Genomic DNA, 17,884 nt, shown 5'->3' with positions numbered 1-17,884 from the left:
ACCAGCCTGTGTACCAGAATTATACACGGGTCCCTTCCCACCAGCCCGGAACATCGGTTTCTCTGGATCCAGACAGGATGTGGCTGCAAGGATGTTCCTGGGCAGGCAGCCGCGGCCCCTCCCCAGGGAGGCGCTCAAAACTCCCAGAGGCCCCCCGCCTGCTCACTCCCATCAGCTCAACCAGCCTTTCCTCTGGGCTCTCCTTGGGGTCCCTCAGTGAGCCTCCCCTGCTCAGAGGCCTCCCTGTCCATCACAGACGGCCTCTTCCTGCCATAGGAGAGAGGGCTGGGAGAGAGCCTGCAACCTTCACGATGGCCCGGGTGTGTTTTCAGGGTCGTAGGGTCTCTGCAGGACCATATGTGCTCATGAGGATGGGACAGTGAGCAAGGAAATCAAAGGAGGAACCCAAACTTACCTCAACAGATAAGTAAACTGTCACAAAGCATAATGTAACTCTCCAAAATATTGAAGTCAGCCAAGTAAATAAAGAAGCTCAAGCGTAGGAGACCATATGTTCTGCTCTGGGTAAAACCTTTTCCCGAAGGTGGAATTCAAACGTACCTGCATTACACCCCACACACTTCCACCTGCTCAGCTCCCTACCCCACTGGGTCAGGTCCTCACCCAGCCTAGGTCGCTGCCCAGGGTGTGCAAGGAGTGGGTCCCCTGGTGCCTGTGCCCAAGAATCACAGGACAAGTCTCCACTCTCCTCCACGAGGAGAAAGGCTTGTGGTGGTCCTGGGACGTGTGTCTTGATGGCTTTGGGCTGGGACGTGCAGGTGAGCGGGTTCTCAGGGGCTCCTGCAGGGCTGGTTGGTGGGGAGGGCCCCCACAGAGGAGCAGCTCAGAAGGAGGGGAGCCAAGGCCAGTCCAGCATCTGGCATGGAGCCCTTGAGGACTTCCCTGGGCTTGGCAGCAGCCTGAAGCTTGGCTGTGAGCAGTTACGTCCTGTTGAAATCCCAGGCCTGGGTCAGCTGGGTGCCCCAGGATGGGTCAGGTGGCCACAGTGAGGGAAGAGGTAAGAAGACTGTTCCAGAGGCTGAGGGTTGGGGGAGGCCCGGGCTGGAGAGTGTGCGCCAAACCAGGAGAAAAAGAAGTGGCAGATGCAGTCTGCTTTTTATTTTTTAGAAATGTGGATGATAAGAGATTGGAAGACAGCTAACAGGGGTCAGGGGTCAGGGAGGCTGTGTTTGTGGGTCCAGAGAAGTGCAGAGCTGAGAGGAAGCGGAGACAGAGGCTGAAGGGGAGAGGGGGTGGGAAGGAGGAGATCCCCCCAGGGGGCTCCAAGGACCAGCCCACCTGATGGCTAGGGCTCCATCCAAAGGAGAGGATGAAGTGGGAGGGCAGACCGGGAGCCCCAGGGCCTGGGGAGGGGCAGGAGGAGCTCCAGAAGCACAAGTGGGGTTGGGAAGGAGTTTGGGAGCTGGCCAAGGATAAGGGAGAAGTGAGATGGGAGAAGTCCCTCCCCCATATGCTGGCAGCTCCAAATCCTGGCCATCCCCACCCCTACCCCACCACGCTGGGCTGGTACTGACTCCCTGTCCCCATTCCCCACCCCCACCCCAAGCAGGTCCAAAGCATCCACCCACCCCAACACACACACACACACACACACACACACACACACACACACACACACACGTGCTCAGGGGATCTCAGGTATGAGTTCTCTTGCAGTCTTCTCTGAGAACTGGAGCTAGATAACCTTGTGGGTAAGTCACTGACTCAGTCCCACCACACCTTCTCTGTTGTCCAGTCGCTCAGTTGTTCCGACTTTTGTGACCCCATGGACTGCAACATGCCAGCCTTCCTTGTCTTTCACTGTCTCCCAGAGTTTGCTCAAACTCGTGTCCATTGAGTCGATGATACCACCCAACCATCTTATCCTCTGTCACCCCCTTCTTTTGCCTTCAGTCTTTCCCAGCATCAGGATCTTTCCCAGTGAGTCGGCTCTTCTCATCAGGTGGCCAAAGTATTGGAGCTTCAGCTTCAGCATCAGTCCTCCCAAAGAGTATTCAGAGTTGATTTCCTTCAGGATTGACTGGTTTGATCTCCTTGCAGTCCAAGGGACTCTCAAGAGTCTTCTCCAGCACCACAGTTCAAAAGCATCAGTTCTTTGGCACTCAGCCTTCCTCATGGTTGAACTATTACATTCATATATGACTACTGGAAAAACCATAGCTTTGACTATATGGACCTTTGTCAGCAAAGTAATGTCTTTGCTTTTTAATACGCTTTCTAGGTTTGTCATAGATTTTCTTTTTTTTTTTTCCTCTGGAGTTTGTAAGCACCTAGGTTTATCGGCCTGCTGAGTAGCTGACAGAAGCAAGTGTCTTTTAATTTCATGGCTGCAGTCACCGTCTGCAGTGGTTTTGGAGCCCAAGAAAATAAAGTCTGTCACTGTTTCCACTGTGTCTCCATCTATTTTCATGAAGCGATGGGACAAAATGCCATGATCTTAGTTTTTTGAATATTGAGTTTGAACCCAACTTTTTCACTCTCCTCCTTCACCTTCATCAAGAGGCTTTTCAGTTCCTCTTCACTTTCTGCCATAAGGGTGATGTCATCTGCATATCTGAGGTTATTGATATTTCTCTGAGCATCCCTAAGAGACTACTGCTGAGTCAGCTCCCAAGGGTTTAAAGCTAGTACCTAGCTGCACCGGGACTGCTCAGGGTCTTGAGGGGGAGCATCGAACCTTGAACCTTCTGTTTCTTATTTTCTGTTGGGGAAAGCCTCACAGGTAGCTTGGGTCTCCCTGCCTCCTCTCAACTCGGCTGAGCTTCAAAAGAATTCCCAGGACAGCCATAGTGTGCGTGGTGGAACCGTGGGTAAAGAATCTACCTACCAATGCAGACACATGGGAGATGCAGGTTTGATACCTGGGTCGGGGAGATCCTCTAAAGAAGGGAACAGCAACCTGCTCCAGTATTCTTGCCTGGAAAATTCCATGGACAGAGGAGCCTGGCAGGCTACAGTCAATGGGGTTGCAAGAGTCAGACACGACTGAGCGCGTATGCACGCACTCACGCACATCTCTCACTGCAGGCCCCTACAGCAGTCTTTCTTTACCTTGAGGGCAGTAAGCTCCTTCTGTTCTTGGGGCCTTTGCACTTGCTGTGCCTTCTGCCGGGCACACCCTTCCTGGTACCTTTAGCAGGACATTCCCACCCAGCATAGCAGCCTCTGCTCCAGGCTCAACCCCCCTGCCCAGGGAGGTGGCCTTGGACCCCCAGGCTCTATGCCATCCCTTTCTCATCACCAGCTGGATTTTGTTCATTTGTTTACCATTCTCCCTTCCCATAACCCTGAGGGTAAACCCTGAGTGCAGGGAGTATGTCTCTGAGAACTTGGCACATAGTAAATGTTCATTAACTTTAAAAAAAATGAATAAGTGAATAGTTAGGAATGCAAAATGCCACTCAGTGGTTGAGGAGCCCACCAATGAGGAGCTGGAGGAGTGGTGCAGATCCAGGGCCTTGGTGCCTCTTTCTCCACGCTCTCACCCAAGGCAGACATCACTCGTACCACACAGCACATGTGACTAATGGAAACCAGACAGGAACTCAGATCTCAGGGAGGCCCTCCAGGGAGCCACTAGCTCTCCTTAAGATGTGGTGGGAGGAAGACTAGAGTATAAGGTACCATACAAGGGCAAGGCCCTCGAGCATGCTCTGAGCATCCGGAAGGCTTCGGGGAGGAGGTGACAGGGTGGGTCCCAAAGGCACTGGGACAAAGAGAGAAGAAGAACCACAGTTTGGAGGATGGGTGATCACATAAATCGTGGAGGTGAGAATCAAGTGGATATGTCCCCAAGACAGTAAAAACCAGCCTGTACAGGGAGGAGGGTGCCTGTTAGGCTGGCTCCCACAGACTGTCCTTGCCTGGGACCAAGCAGAGCCTTCTGGTCTGCCAGCTGGAGGGAGAAGCTAGTGGGATGTAAGGAGAGAAGCGACGAGCACTGCTGAGAACATACAGCAGATCACACTCTCGGTGAGCGAGGCAGCACAGGGCCCTGTCCTGAGGCTGGAGGGTGCTGCTCCCATTCAGCTGTGCTGCCTCATGCCGCCTTTCCTGATGCCCACCCAGCAGGGTCCATAGGCTTTTCTGACCCTTCATGCTGCCTGCCTGCCCTGAGCACCCTCTCTCCCTTGGTTACACGCTGGCTGGCAGGAACAGGTCTCCCTTCTCTAGGAGCAGTGAGGATGCTCAAGGGCTGGCACCCCCTGGTAGGCTACTGCCAAGCCAGCCCTGCTTCCTACCAGGCATCCTCAGGAGGAGCACCATAGTATCCCATCCTGGTTTAATCAAAAGAACATATATTGTTTCAATATGCTGATGACAGAGACATTCATGTGCAGTGGAGAAAATTTGGGAAGTGTTCGATGAAGACATAGAAGAGGAGGCCAGTGGTGGGCAGGTGCCCTGATGACCCTTTCAGGGTGGATATGCCAGTTTGTGTTATAGGCACATACTCGTGCACAGGGAGGCCACAGGTACATGCATGCACACACGTGTGCACATATGTGTAGTCATGATACCCATGCACACTCATGCACAAAGAACACACATGCAAATATTGATACGTGCACACAGGCACACACAAGCCTGTGCACAAGTGCAAGATCACGTGTGTGTGCGTGGACCTGCTATGCTGTTTGTGGACCTGCTGTACTTTCCACCAGGCTGCCAAGGAGGGGCTGTTGTCCTGCGAGGTGCCTTGTGGAAACCCACCTCTGTCATCCTCTTCTCGCCTTTCCCACCAATGACTCTGACACTCGCGCTAACACCCTGTGCTACATTAAAGGATATTTTTGCAGATGGCACAAGTGAGAATTGAGGGCTTCTGGTTGCGGGAAGCAGCTTGCTCCTGGTAGATGGGCCTCTCCTGCGTCTTCATTTGCAGGCCTTCTGTCTCTCGCCAGCTCTGAGGTGGAGGCCCTGCAGGGGGCCCTGAGGACATTCCCACCTTGTCCTGGCCCCACTGGCTGGCCTGTTCTCCAGGCAGTCTTCACTCCTCTAGGGTGGGAGCTTTGTGTGGGGCAGGGTCTTTTCCTTTACACCTCCTGCCTTTGCCACCCCTGTGTATCCTCTCGTCAGGCTCTTTTTGGGTGCCTGTTTGACATCATGACCTATGTCATCCCAGGCAGTGAGTCCCTGTTTGGGGTGGGGACTGAGGCTCACAGAAGTGTGACCTGGCCCAGAGTCCAGGGGCAGCTCGCTGAGGGTCCTGTGTGCTTCCTCATCCACCACCGCCCAGAGAATGACCACCGTCTTGGACAGAGTGGCCTGCGGGGCTCCAAGGCCACGGGGCTGCCCAGCCTCACGTCACGGGCCTTCTGGAGGACCTAATCTCGGGATCTTCATCCTCTCAGTGTGGGGCCCTGCAGGACCCAGAAGTCTCACCTTGGCCCTGACCTCCACATGACCCCCCCAGAGTCAGCTTCCCCATGGCAAGGCCTCCAAATGGGAAGGTCATGTTCTCTTGGCCAGAGGACTGTTCTCTGATGATAACCAGTACTGGAATGGCCATTTAACATCAGGGTTGCCCATCAGGTTGCCAAATATTTGACTTAGAGGAATGGAAACTTTCAGGGTGCCATGGCAGGTGGGGCCTTGCCACTCTGGTTCAGGAGGAGTCTGTCTCCCCAGGCCAGTAGCCAGGTTCCTCTGCAGCTCCCACCACTATCACAGGCCAGGGACTCGGGTCTGGGTTCCTCAGGGAAAGGGGTTTCTTTCTCCTCCTCTGCTTTTGGGAGATAAATGCTGGTGTCTGGTTCCACACATAGACCAGAAAACCGCCTCAGTCCAGAAGTTGAACCTGCTAGGGAGTGTCACTAGAAGGGAGGCCTGGGTTGTGAGGAACTAACTTATTTCTTGGAGAGCAGGAACCTGAGTGTGGCCTCTTTGAGGCCTGGGGGTGGGGCCGTGGAAAGGGCCAGAGTGTGGCCTCTGGTGGCTCTCCTGGTACTTGCTTGCTCCCCACCCCTTCCTGGTCCACCCACTGTGGGCACCAGGGCACTGGCCCAGAGGCTCTGCAGGCCCCCCTGGGCTGGTTGCTCCACCTCTGCCTGGTGATCTCTGCCCAGTACTGCCAGCCAGGACTGGTGGGCACTCAGTGTGAAGGGGTGGCAGGATTCAGGGGATCACGGCCAGGGAGAGGCTGCTAGGACCTGGTCCCCATTCACTGGAGGACAGGACCAGATATGCTTATGCCCAGGCCCCCCTCTTCCTTTCCTCCCTCCACTGAGGGACCTCACGGACCTCCTCCCACCTGCCGTCCCTCCTTCTCTGGAAGTGGGAGCCAGGCTTCTGGCACCAAGCATGGAGGGACGGCTCTCCTGATGCACCCAGTTCCCCTTCCAAAGGGCTGCTTCTCTAACGGCTGGCCCCTCCTGGCACCCTTGGTGAAAGCAGGCCCCCCTGCCCAACCCCATGCACCAGGATATCTGCCTCCTCCCAGTCCTGCCCACTGGGGCACCCAGGCCCCTCCCCAACCCCTAGGACCCTCTGGGTCTGGCTAGGCCCCTGGGGAACTGTCCCCACCTAGCCTGCCTGGCTCCCTGGTCCCCCTGTGCCTGGGCCCGGGGATGGAGCCAGGCTGCAGTTAACACACGACCCTGTGGCCACCTGAAGTCCCTTCTCCACCTACTCCTTTGCCAGCTTGTTGACAGGAGAGTGATGACGGGCCCGGGTGCAGGGAGCGGCCGCCATCCCAGGTGGTCTGTGCTGTTAGTCATGGTTAGTTACACGCCCAGGTGCACACTTGACGCAAGTTACACAACCTGGCGGATGGGTGGCTCTACCTTAATCTATTTTCACATAAGACGAAGGGGAGTGCCACAGTCAAGGCAAGCAGAGGCAACGGGAAGGCTTCTTGGGGGATCCTGCAGGGGGCTGCTCTGTTGGTAGAGCAGTAACCTGTGTGCTGTGAGGGGGCATCAGAATGGTCTACTCTCCTCTCATTTGCCCTCCCCTGCCCCTTGTGCTCCGGTGGTACCTAAAACCATATCAGTTTGTTTGCTTCCAACATTATTCTCCAAAAGGGAGTATCCATGGGACAGGGCTAGGGAAGTGCAGAGACCCGTGTGTGTTCTCAGTGGACATCAGCCTGCCTACCTCATCTGGGTCCCCTGAGGACAGGGTCAGCAGTCAGGGTCCTGCCCCAGGGTGTCAAACACACGTGCCGTGAAGCTCACGGGATTTCGTGGGTGTGAGCTTGTGCGACCCATGACCGCTCAGACTGCTGACTGGCCTTCAGGGCACACCACATCCCACAGGTTCCTGTTAAACACTGTTAGCGCGGGCGTGGAGGAAACTGGAGAGGGCCTCTCCGGAGGTGGTTATGAATTCAGATGGCCCGGGCTGCTTCCCAGGGCAGATGGAGAGCCCCTGGACAGCTCAAGTCCTCGGAACTAGAAACTGAGAAGTTTCCAAGGCTTACCACGTGCTTGATTCTCTGGCTTCATGTTTTGCTGGCTGCCCTGTGACCTGGGGGTCATGAACCCTGCTTTATATCCAGGAAATGATAACTCAGAGAGGCGCCTGCCTCATCCATGACACTCAGAGTTGGAGCCGAAGCTCTGCCTGCACGGCCGCCCTGGGTGATAAGTGGCTGGTGGGGTGGGGGGGCCTCAGCTGGACAGTGTGGGGAGGGGAGTGTGTGCAGGAAGCAGAATCTGACTGTCACCTGCTCCCTCACCAGTGGCGGTCACCTCTACTGGTCCCTCAGGTCCCATCAGACTCTCACCTGAGCCTGCTGGCACCTGCCCCTGCCCCCATCACCCCTCACCCTCCCTGGAGCCCTAGCTTCTGAGGACTTAACCTCCACAGGGTCTTTGTCATGATGCTGGTCCACACCCCCTGTGTGGGCACCTGGGTCCCTGCTTCCTCTGTTCTGCAACAGCAGTCACCCAAGGCGAGGCCCCCTTCCATCTTCCGAAACTAAAACCTTGCAGGCTGTACCTTTTTAAAGGAAGGAAGGAAGTTTTTACCCAGAGAGGCCTTTGGTTTTGGAGAGATAAAATGCTCCTTTCCCCAGTTCTGCTTCTCTTGAGTTGCGGCTCACAACACTTTTGGAAGGGTCTTGGGGCTCAGACAGCTTTGCCCTGACTGGCATGTTATTTCTTCTTTTTTTTTTCCCTCTCTCAACTTTTTTCTAAACATAAATTGTTCTGAAGTGTAATGTACATATAGCAAAGTGAATGAGTCATAAATGCTGCAGCTCAGACTTTTCATGGGGTGAATCCATGGGTGATCAGTACCCAGCCCGAGCAGACCCCTTGGATCCTGATTAGATGTTCTTTTGTGTCTGGTTTCTTCTGCTCCACGTGATGCTGGTAAGACTGGTGTGTCCACTCTTGTTGATGGTGGCGCTCCCAGAGTGATTCTACCTCCTCGCTGTGGAGGGCAGCCGGATGGTTCCCAGTATAGAACCATTGTGGACAGTGCTGCTCTAAACACGGGTGGATGGGTCTTTGGGTGTGAGTGTGTAAGCATTTCTGGCGGTTCTACACCCAGCGAGGAGTTCTTCAGCCTGTGTATACTTGGCTTTCTTAGGCACTATTGGTCTGTCTGCCTACGTGGCTTTACCAGTTCAGCTCTCACCACCAACGATGGGAGTTTCTCTTGTGCCACATCCTTGTCAGCACCTGGAATTTTCTGCCTTTCCATTTTAGCCACCCTGGTGGGCGTACAGCAGTATGACACGGTGGTGTGAATTTTCCTTCCCCTGATGACTAATGAAATTGAGTGCTCTTTCTTATGTTTATCATCTTTTTGGACATCCTTCTTCAAGCCTTTTGCCTATTTTTAAAAAGTTGGGTCTTCAGACTTTTTGATTTATGTGAGTTCTTTATATATGTTCTGGACATGAGGCCTGAACTGGATGTATACACCTATGTCTAGCTCTGCACACGTATTCACAGGCATACATACACACACATGTTCACTCAACAGAGAGGTGTCAAGTGCCCCCATAGGCAAACATGTCCCAGTCCCTGGGGCACAGCGGTGAACAGACCAAGGCCTTGCACTCACAGAGCTCAGTTCTCCCTAGAGGAGACACTGACAAATAAGGAAGTAGAAAGAATATGTCAGACTTAAGTGGCCATGAGAAGGAAAGTTCAGGGGGAGAGGAAGTGTGGGAGTGGAGGTTAACACTGTAAATATGTCACCAAGAAGGTGAGACATCAGTAAAGACTCAAGAGGAAGAACGCTGCACACAGAGGGAGGGCGAGCAGGGGGCGGGGGTGAGTGGAAGGTGGGAGGGTTCCAGTCGGAGCACCCACATGGCCACTAGACCCTGGCTTTCATTTCACTGAGGGTCCTGGGCAGTGGATGGGCAGGACCCGACACAGGTTTTAACAAGGCCAATCGAGCTTCTGTGTCAAGGCAGGATGGGTGGAAGCAGGGACATTAATTAGGAGCCTGTAGCCCTGAGTCCAGCCTCCTGTCCCAGTTTCTCGTTGGTCCCAGGTGTGGTACTTGTGAGGATGTCCAGGGTCACTGTCATCCCGGAATCAGGCTTTTTGCTCTTTGCTCAGAGCATCCTCTCATGGTCATGGGATAGATGCCCTAATTCCTGGCCTCATGGCCAGCCCACGCCATCTGGGCTGCCTCATCTTCCCAGAAGCCCTCAGCACATGTCTGCTGGCCGCACCACACCTGGTTCCTTTTCCGCTTTCTAAAGCCAGCTCTGGAAAGGTTACTGGGTTCCCGTATCGGTCCCCTCAAGCTCTCCCTGTAGCATCTTGCTCCCTGAGCCCAGCCCCACCCACAGCTTCAAGCGGGGCAACACCCTGGCAGGGGTCAGCCCTGGCAGGCCCATCGCCCTGCCTCCATGGGAACCAGGAAGGATGTGGCTGTGGTCCATGTACACACATGAATGCTGAGGTCACACCTGTGAACAGAGAGAGCACCATCCATGTATGTGAGGACATTCCCATCGCAGGGACAACGGGCAGCGGGTGCTCCTTCCTCCTGGGAAAGCATCTACCTTATCAAGGGATGCTGGTGAAACCTGTGAGTGAGCATGTATAGAAAGGCGCAGTGGGGCTGTACATGGGCTCAGCCACCTCCTCTGGACCACAACACCTAGAGAGGCAGAGGGGAAGGCTTGCTCTGAATGCAGGTGGCAGTAGGCATGTTAACTGCCCACGTGGACTTTCTGGAACTATACTGTGGCCACCTGAGGGCCTAATTGTCCTGCAGAGCTGTGGGATAGAGCCGAGGACTGCAGGGGTGGGTGCCTGGCAGACTCCCTCAGGGCAAAACCCCTCACCCCTCTTGGCACTATGGAATTTTCTGAAGGGGCAGGGTGGCCAGGCAGGCTCAGGACCAAGGACGCAGGCTGGTCCTGGTGCCATGAGTCCCCTGTGGAGGCCACTTTGAGCTCTGCATCCTCTGACTGGCCTGAAAGGAGATGCAGAAGCAGCAGGGGGAGGATACTGTGAAAGCTTGCGTGTGTGTGTGTGGCGGGGCGGGGGGGAGGGGGGGCGGGCTGATGTATCTGCAGCCATGGCTGTTTCAGCTGATGTTGCCCCCTTCTACCTAACTACCCACCCCAGGAGCTGTACAAGGCTGTAGCTAAAGTGCAGGTGCTGGAGCAGTGAGATCTGAGTTCCAGTGTTAGAAGAGAAAGTGGGGTGGTTTCCAAACTGCTGTATCCTCTTGGAGGAGACTGGTGAAGGAACTCAGCACAGCCCCTCATTCCTCAGGACAGAAATAGCTGTCCTCCAGGACTCAGCCTGAGGGCCAGTCTTGCTGCTGCTGCTGCTAAGTCGCTTCAGTGGTGTCCCACTCTTTGTGACCCCATAGATGGCAGCCCATCAGGCTCCCCCGTCCCTGGGATTCTCCAGGCAAGAACACTGGAGTGGGTTGCCATTTCCTTCTCCAATGCATGAAAGTGAAAAGTGAAAGTGAAGTCGCTCAGTCCTGTCCGACTCTTAGCGACCCCATGGACTGCAGCCCACCAGGCTCCTCCATCCATGGGATTTTCCAGGCAAGAGTACCAGAGTGGGGTGCCATCGCCTTCTCCGCCAGTCTTGCTACTGGTGACAGAACAGGCAAAGGAGAGGGAGTAGCTGAGGGGAGAGATGGCTGTCTCACAAGGCTGCTGGGGGTGAGGTGTGGGGCTGTCGAAGGCAGGCTTCCAGGGGACCTACCTGAATACTGACAGGGTCACCTCTTCGCATCCCAGCCCCAGGCTTGCTCATGAGCTCTTTCAGATTCTGCCCTGTTCCCAGTCCCAACTCAGCCTCTGGGCCCTCTGGTTCTAGACCTCCCAGAGAGGACAGTCTTCCCTCAGTCCACCTTTCCCTTTCAGATTCTCGGAGCCTGAGTTGAGGGCAACGCAGGAACCCGGTGGAGGGGAAGATGGTCACCTGACAGGATTCTTTCTCAGCGCTGGGGCTCCTGAGGGCGGAATGACGCCTGGCTGTGCCATGTGCCAGGCCCGCCCCACGCCGTGTCTTAGATTAGTCCTCCCACAAAAGCAGCTGCTGTGTCCCCAGTGTTCACTCAAGGAAACAGGACAGAGTTCCGTGGGAAGCTCGAGGCCAGAGCTGTGTGGAGTGAGAACCCCGTGAGGGGAGGCATTCAAGCCAGGCGCTGGCCAAGCACCTGCCGTAGCTCTGTGGTGGACATCTAAGATGAGGTGAGTCTGGGGAGGGCGAAGAGAGGCTCGAGGGAGGATACGGGGGGCGCAGGGGGCTCTCCGTGAGCTGGATCTCACCAACACGACCGTTCCCACCCCGCGCGAAGCGCCTACCAGCACGCCGCCCCTTCGCCTAGTGGCAGACCCCGTCCGGAGCACCCAGCTCCGACACCCTGCTGTGGCCTCTGTACTGACGCCACTGCCTGCTCCCCCTGCACTCTCGGCGCCCCCAAACCCCGCGCCGGGCCGGTGAGCCCGGCCAACGCTGCGCCGGTCCCCGCGCCCCAACCCCTGCACCTTCCCCACCGCCCTCCAGCAGCGCCCCACCCCGCCCTTGCCACGCCCCTACGCCACGCCCCTTTCGAACCCCGGCGGGGCGCCGGCCCTTGCCACGTGGCCCTCTCGGCCCCACCCAAGTCCCCTGCTACCCCTGGGCCCCCTACCTCGGCCCCACACAGACTCCTAACGTTCCCGGCCCTGCCCCTCCCCGGGCGCCAGCCGCCCCTCGGCCCCGCCCCTGGCCCGGCCCCGCCCCGCGGGAGGAGGCGGGCGTGGGGAAGTTCGCGGGCGGGGCTGGGGTTTGGAGCCGCCTGGGCGAGCGGGCAGAAAGGCAGCCGCACCCGAGACGCCCTGGGCGCCGGGGGACAGCGCTGGGAGCAGGTAGCCAGGATGTTTCTGGAGCCCCAGGTAGGGCTGCGGCGCGTGGCAGGTGCGGGGCGGCGGGTGGCGGAGGCGGTGACGGGGACGCGCTCGCAGGGCAACCCCCTGATTGCAGTAGGACCGCGGGGCTAGGGATTCCTGCGCCGCCGAGCTGCGGAAGCAGGTCTCACCTCCCGGCAAGGAGTGCGGCCAGCCGGAGAACATCTTCGGCCAGACCTGGAAGAAGCTTGCCCTTGGGAACCACTCCCTCTGTGGGTCCCCCCGGGCACCTGCTGCCAGGTGGGCTGCGCCCAGGGCTCAGAACGGATGGGCAGCCCAGGCTGCCACTGCCTTGCCTGGCCCTGCTTGCGGAGGCCAGTGTTAGTCTACGGCTGAGCGGCACCTGCACAGCTGGTACGGACCCCTGTGGGGCGGATAGCGCTGGGAGGCAGGTGACAGCAGCCTAGCAGCAGGGCCGGCGGGAGGGTGGCTGCCCTGGGACTGGCACAGTCAGGCGTGTAAGAGACAAGACCACAGTGCATCCTTTGCCCGACTTGAGGGGCACAGAACCACCTGTTTGCCCTGGAGGAGACAGGGGGACTGTAACGAGGTGGGCACGTGGGTGGTGTGTATGTGTGATGTGTGGGTGAGAGTGAGATTATGTGAAAACCGTGGGATGTTTAAATATGGGATGTGTGTGAGAGAGGGAGAAGCACGGAGTGGGGCAGGACACAGACACCTGTGTGTTTAAGGGCAGTGAGCCTCAGGCTAGGGCTTTGAGGGATGTGGGCCCCACGATGAGGGGCAGCTTCTTTTCTATAGGAAGGAAGCTGAGAACCTGCCATGGAATTAATCCTGAGCATGAGGCAGTGTTGCATTTCCATGGCTGTTTATTACAGTTCTTCCTTTGAGATGATCAGGTGATGCGATTCAGGTGCTGCTCTTTAAGCCCTCTCAGCCTGGAGCTGATCAGTGTAGACCCAGGACCTCAGGGGCCGAGAAGGGGGCTGCAGCTGGGCTAAATCAGGCCCGGCTGTGCCCAAGAAGCAGGACTCATTCATTCTTTCACGGAGTCATTACTCATTTATTGAGCCCCTGCTGTGTGCAGGCACTGTGGATTCTGCAGGGAACCAGATACAAACCACAGCTCCTGTCCTCATGGCTTACCTTCTAGCAAGAGAGACAGGGGGAGAAAAAAAAGCACAATCAATAAATGAGATATGGAATGTTACATGGTGATACGTGCTAAAAGAGAAAAAGTAAACGAATAGAAAATATCAAGGGTGCATCAGGCAGGATAATTTAGATTATCAGCAGTAGCTGAACAACCCCCAAAGCCAGGGGCTGATAACAACACAGTGTAATGTCCACTTATTGGCTTGTCCGTCAGGGGTTGACAGGGCCCCACCCCGAGCCTTCCTCTCTCAAGGACCTGGGCTGACAGGTCCCATGGCAGAGGGGGAGTGAGGCCCTTGCACTGACATTTCAGTGCCCCACTTCACAGTGCCACACGTCACTTCCACTCACTGTTCTTGAGCCAGATGAGTCACATGGCCCCACTCAATCTCACTGGGACCAGCAGTGACCGTTCTGCTCAGCCTGGCGACATGTCCAGCGAGTTTGGTGCCCAGCACATTGACCACCAGTGTGGGGCTGCCTTGGGTAGGGCAGTCTGGGGAATCTTTCACCTGAGGACCTGCTGGACGAAAGGCAGGGAGATAGTGGCAGGGGGAGCAGGAGTGCCTGGCAGGATGTCAGGCCAAGCTTGGAAGAGGAAGCTGCCCGTGTGTTCAGGCACCAGACTGGAAGCCGGTGTCAGGGGCAGGGCTGGTGAGGGTGAGAGGATAGTTTGGCCAGCTCAGGGGCTCAGCTGAGGGAGTGAGGAGGAGAGATGGCCCGATTTGATCACACTCTGAAGGTAAAGCAAGAGGCCCTGCTGATGGTGGAAATGGGTACAGATGGAGAAGAGGCAGCAACTCCAGGAAGGAGCAGTGGGGAAGGATGCAGGTGGAGCAGGTGGGGGCGGGGAGGAGGGGGAGCAGTTTGACACCCCCTGGGGCAGTGTCACCTGGCACTCGCGGGGAGTATGGAGTCCAGGGAGGGTCTGCCCCGGGTGCTGATGCGGAGCCCCAGCTTGCTCCATCCTGCGGGCTCTTGCCACCTCTTGGCCATGCTGCCTACACTTGTACCTGCCGGTTCAGGACAGCCCGCCCAGGCGCCACGCCCCCATCTTGCTGGGCCTGCCTGCCGCTGGGGTTGGGGGAGCCTCGTGTGAGCTCCACCAGGGGAGGCAAGGGGCGTGGAGGGAGCCACAGCATCCTGTGTCCACCTGGCTGCCTTCTGAGGTGCTGCAACACTGGGAACAGTCGCATAACCACCAAGACAGGGACCACAGCGGTGCAGGGTCTGCACAGGCTGGGCCATCTAGGACAGCCGCGTGGGTTATTGGCTTTGGCATGGGTAGGGTTTGACCAGAGAGATGGAGCTGAGGTACCTGTGGAAGCTACCTGCACCCTCCACACCTCTGGGCTCCTTGGGAATCTCCCTCTGGGGAGTTGCAAGTAAGTGACCAGAAGAGGACTGGTCTCTCAGGGCTCTGGTATCAGTGAGACCTGTTATGTCTCCCTGTTATTCCTTCTCCTGACCCACTGGAAACTCCCTGGTTTGGAGTTTCCTTGGAAGCCCACCTCAAGTTCTCCCTGATGTCTCCCTACAGAGTTATACCCCCCACCCCGTGTCCCCTCAGCACCCAGGACAGACATCTGATCCCGCGTCTCTCACACTGCACGGTGGTGTTACTGCTGCCTCTGGTAGCTGACATGGTGCTCTGTGGGCTCCTCCAGTCCCAAGTGTGTGGCACAGGTCACAGGACCGCAGGGATGTTTGTCAGCTAAATAAGTGAGGGAAGAAAGAAGCAGACACAGGGCTGGAGCGGCCCGCGGGGACTGCCCAGTTCTGCTTCCTGGTTTTACACATGGGGAGGCTGAGGCCCACGGGGGCTGCGGCTGGCCTGAGTTCAGCCAGGGGTCAGAGCTGGCCCCTTGACCACAATGTCCACTGTCCCAGGTTCTGGGCTGGCTGGAGCCCTGTGGGTTCCAGGACAAGGGGAACCTGGAGGCAGACAGAATGGAGAGTCCTAGGTCTGGTGGGAGCATGTGGATGATGGCCTCTACTGGGGTTCTGCACTTCTTCTCCCTTGGAGCCCTGCTGCCCCCAAGGGCTCTGGCCCCGTGGCCTCAGGGCAGTTGGTGGGCCGTGGGGTTTCTCTGGCAAACCCACTGCCCTGTGTCTCGGCCTCCAGTGGAACCACCCCCCTCACTGTCCTGCTCACCCCCGCCTGCCTGGCTGGGGCCAAGCCCACGGCATTTCCCAAAGGTCAGTGTGGCTGCCGCACAAGCCGCCCCCTGTCCATGGCAAGTGTGAGTCAGAGGCCCTGGGAGCCAGCTCTCCGGTCTCCTCTAACCCTCACAAGGTCGCTGTGCCAGTGACACAAGAGGAGGCTGAGGCTCCACAATGTAAGGCAGCACCATGAGCAGACCAGGCGTTCATCCTGGGGCTGGCTGACCCCAGAGCCTGGACCCCCTGCACACACCAGGGGCCTGTGCAGCATCCTTAGAAGAGGGAAGCGAGTTCCCAGGGGTGCCCAGCCCAGAGGGCAACATGGGGGGCTGTCCGGGGTGTGTGACCAGGAAAGGGGGCTGTGAATCGGGTGGCTGACATGGGTGGCAGAGCGGGCGCATTGGGAATGTGTCCCTGGCCAGTGAAGAGCTGGGAAGCCCCAGGGCATGCACACATGCCCACACACGCAGATTCCTGGCTCATACCCCCTTCTCTTTCGCCACTGGAGTGAAAACACATTCCACATGGACTGAGTCGGGATGTTCCCTGAGGAGGTTGATAGGTAAGATATTGATCTTTAAAATAAAAAAATGTGTGTTAGGTAATTGATAATTAAACTCTCTTATTAGTTTGAACAGATTTTCAATTGGGCTTCCTGGAAAACCAAGAATGATTTAATTCATTTCTAATGTATCTTTTAAAAACTTTCTGATCTTACTGTTTTCTAAAAGGTACACAGCAGCTTTCAATAATAGCAGTTGTCCTTGGCTTGATCTTCATTTTAATGAAGAGGCCTCTGACGTTTTGCTGTGAAGTCTGAAATTGACCCTAAATTTCAAACAGATATTCTTCATCATGAGGTACACTTAATTCCCACGTTAAGTGCCAAGAGTGTACACCAAAAATGGATATTCATCCGAGGCTTTCCTATATCTGGCAAAATCATCAAATTCCTTTCCTCCTTGGACCTATTAATGTGTTGACTTATTAGCTTTTCTGAGCTAAATCATCCTGTTCCTGGAATAAATCCCACAGGGTCAGGCTCAATTGTGCTCTGAAATGCTGCTGAGTTCATTCAGCTGATATGTTGCTTGGGGTATTTTTCATCTATATTCATAGGTGAGAATTTATTCATACTTTTCTATTAGGGTAGATATTTGTCACATTTATAAATCATGGTTATGTTAGCTTCATAAAATGAATAGGAAAGGTTTTCAATATGAATTGTGTAGTTGAAATAGTTTAAATATCATATAAAATTATCTGACTCTCCAAGGCTTGAAATAATTCATTTTGGAAACTGGCTCAGCCGGGGCTTGCTTTTATTTTTCCCTGAGGTTTTAGTTGGCTGTGAAGTTACTTAATTTGTACTATGGTTATTGGTCCTTTTGGGTTCTAAATATTTTTAGCCTATTTTGGTTATTTATATTTCCTAGGTAATATCCCAGTTCGAAATGCTTTCAGGGCTTTTAGCACAGATTTATATCATCTATCCTTTTGAGGTTTCTTCTCCACATTAGCTTCTCTTTTTCATCCATCTTCCTCTCTTCATTCTTTGCTTCCCTCCCGTCCTCCTTCTCCCCCTTTCTGCTAGCTTTCTTCCTTTCGTTGATGAGAATTGCCAAACGTTTATCTTTTAAAATTTTCACTTTCAAAAGAAAACCAACTCTTGAGTGTACAGCAAGTCCTACTGTCTTCCTTTCCTTAAATCCACTAATTTCTCATTTAGTAATTCCTTCCTCCTGTATGCTTTGCTGAATGTCTGTTTTGTTTAGAAACTCTTTTTTTAGCTTTTTGAATCAAGTGCTTAGTTTGTTTTCATCCACCCCCCCTTTAATTAAAATATATTGAAATCTATGAATTTTTCTCTAAGTACAGCTTTGGACATATTGAATTTCATGGGATTTCTTCTAAGGGTTATTTTTCTGATGTGTCTGTAATTGGAGTTTTGATTGCTACTTGAACACAGACATGACTTAGGGAAGCTTTTTATTAAATGGGTGAATTTTTTGGGGGGGGGTTCATCGTTTGTTTATTAATATCCAGACATATCATTCTGTCGCCTGTACATTTCCATTTGGGAACTCCATCAGGGTTTCATTGGTCATTTGATGTATGAGCAATGTGGGTGAGTACTCTTGGACAGAAGAACATGCCTTGCTGTTTTTAGGGCATGATATTTCACATATTTTTCTCTTTATGCTTCCATCCCCACGTCCTCAGAGAATGCCCTGCAGTATTTTCATTCCT

At 55.0% G+C, this 17,884-nt stretch overlaps 1 protein-coding gene across 4 annotated transcripts in view; it reads left to right on the top strand.

The window, feature by feature from the left end:
- The first annotated feature begins 11,340 nt into the window (after positions 1-11,340).
- Positions 11,341-17,884, top strand: part of RASGEF1A (RasGEF domain family member 1A) — a 45,321-nt gene continuing 38,777 nt past the window's right edge. For 3 of the 4 annotated variants that reach the window (XM_059882502.1, XM_059882499.1, XM_005226256.5), the window contains exon 1: positions 12,236-12,343. In XM_059882502.1, coding sequence (XP_059738485.1) covers positions 12,326-12,343 — 18 coding nt within the window. In that variant the 5' untranslated portion in view covers positions 12,236-12,325. Of the gene's footprint in view, positions 11,657-12,235; positions 12,344-17,884 lie in introns of those variants that run through there. The other variant, XM_059882500.1, reaches the window with a different exon arrangement.

The sequence above is a fragment of the Bos taurus genome, chromosome 28, assembly GCF_002263795.3.
Source record: "Bos taurus isolate L1 Dominette 01449 registration number 42190680 breed Hereford chromosome 28, ARS-UCD2.0, whole genome shotgun sequence".
Taxonomy (NCBI): domain Eukaryota; kingdom Metazoa; phylum Chordata; class Mammalia; order Artiodactyla; family Bovidae; genus Bos; species Bos taurus.
This window is presented reverse-complemented; position numbering and strand designations above follow the sequence as displayed.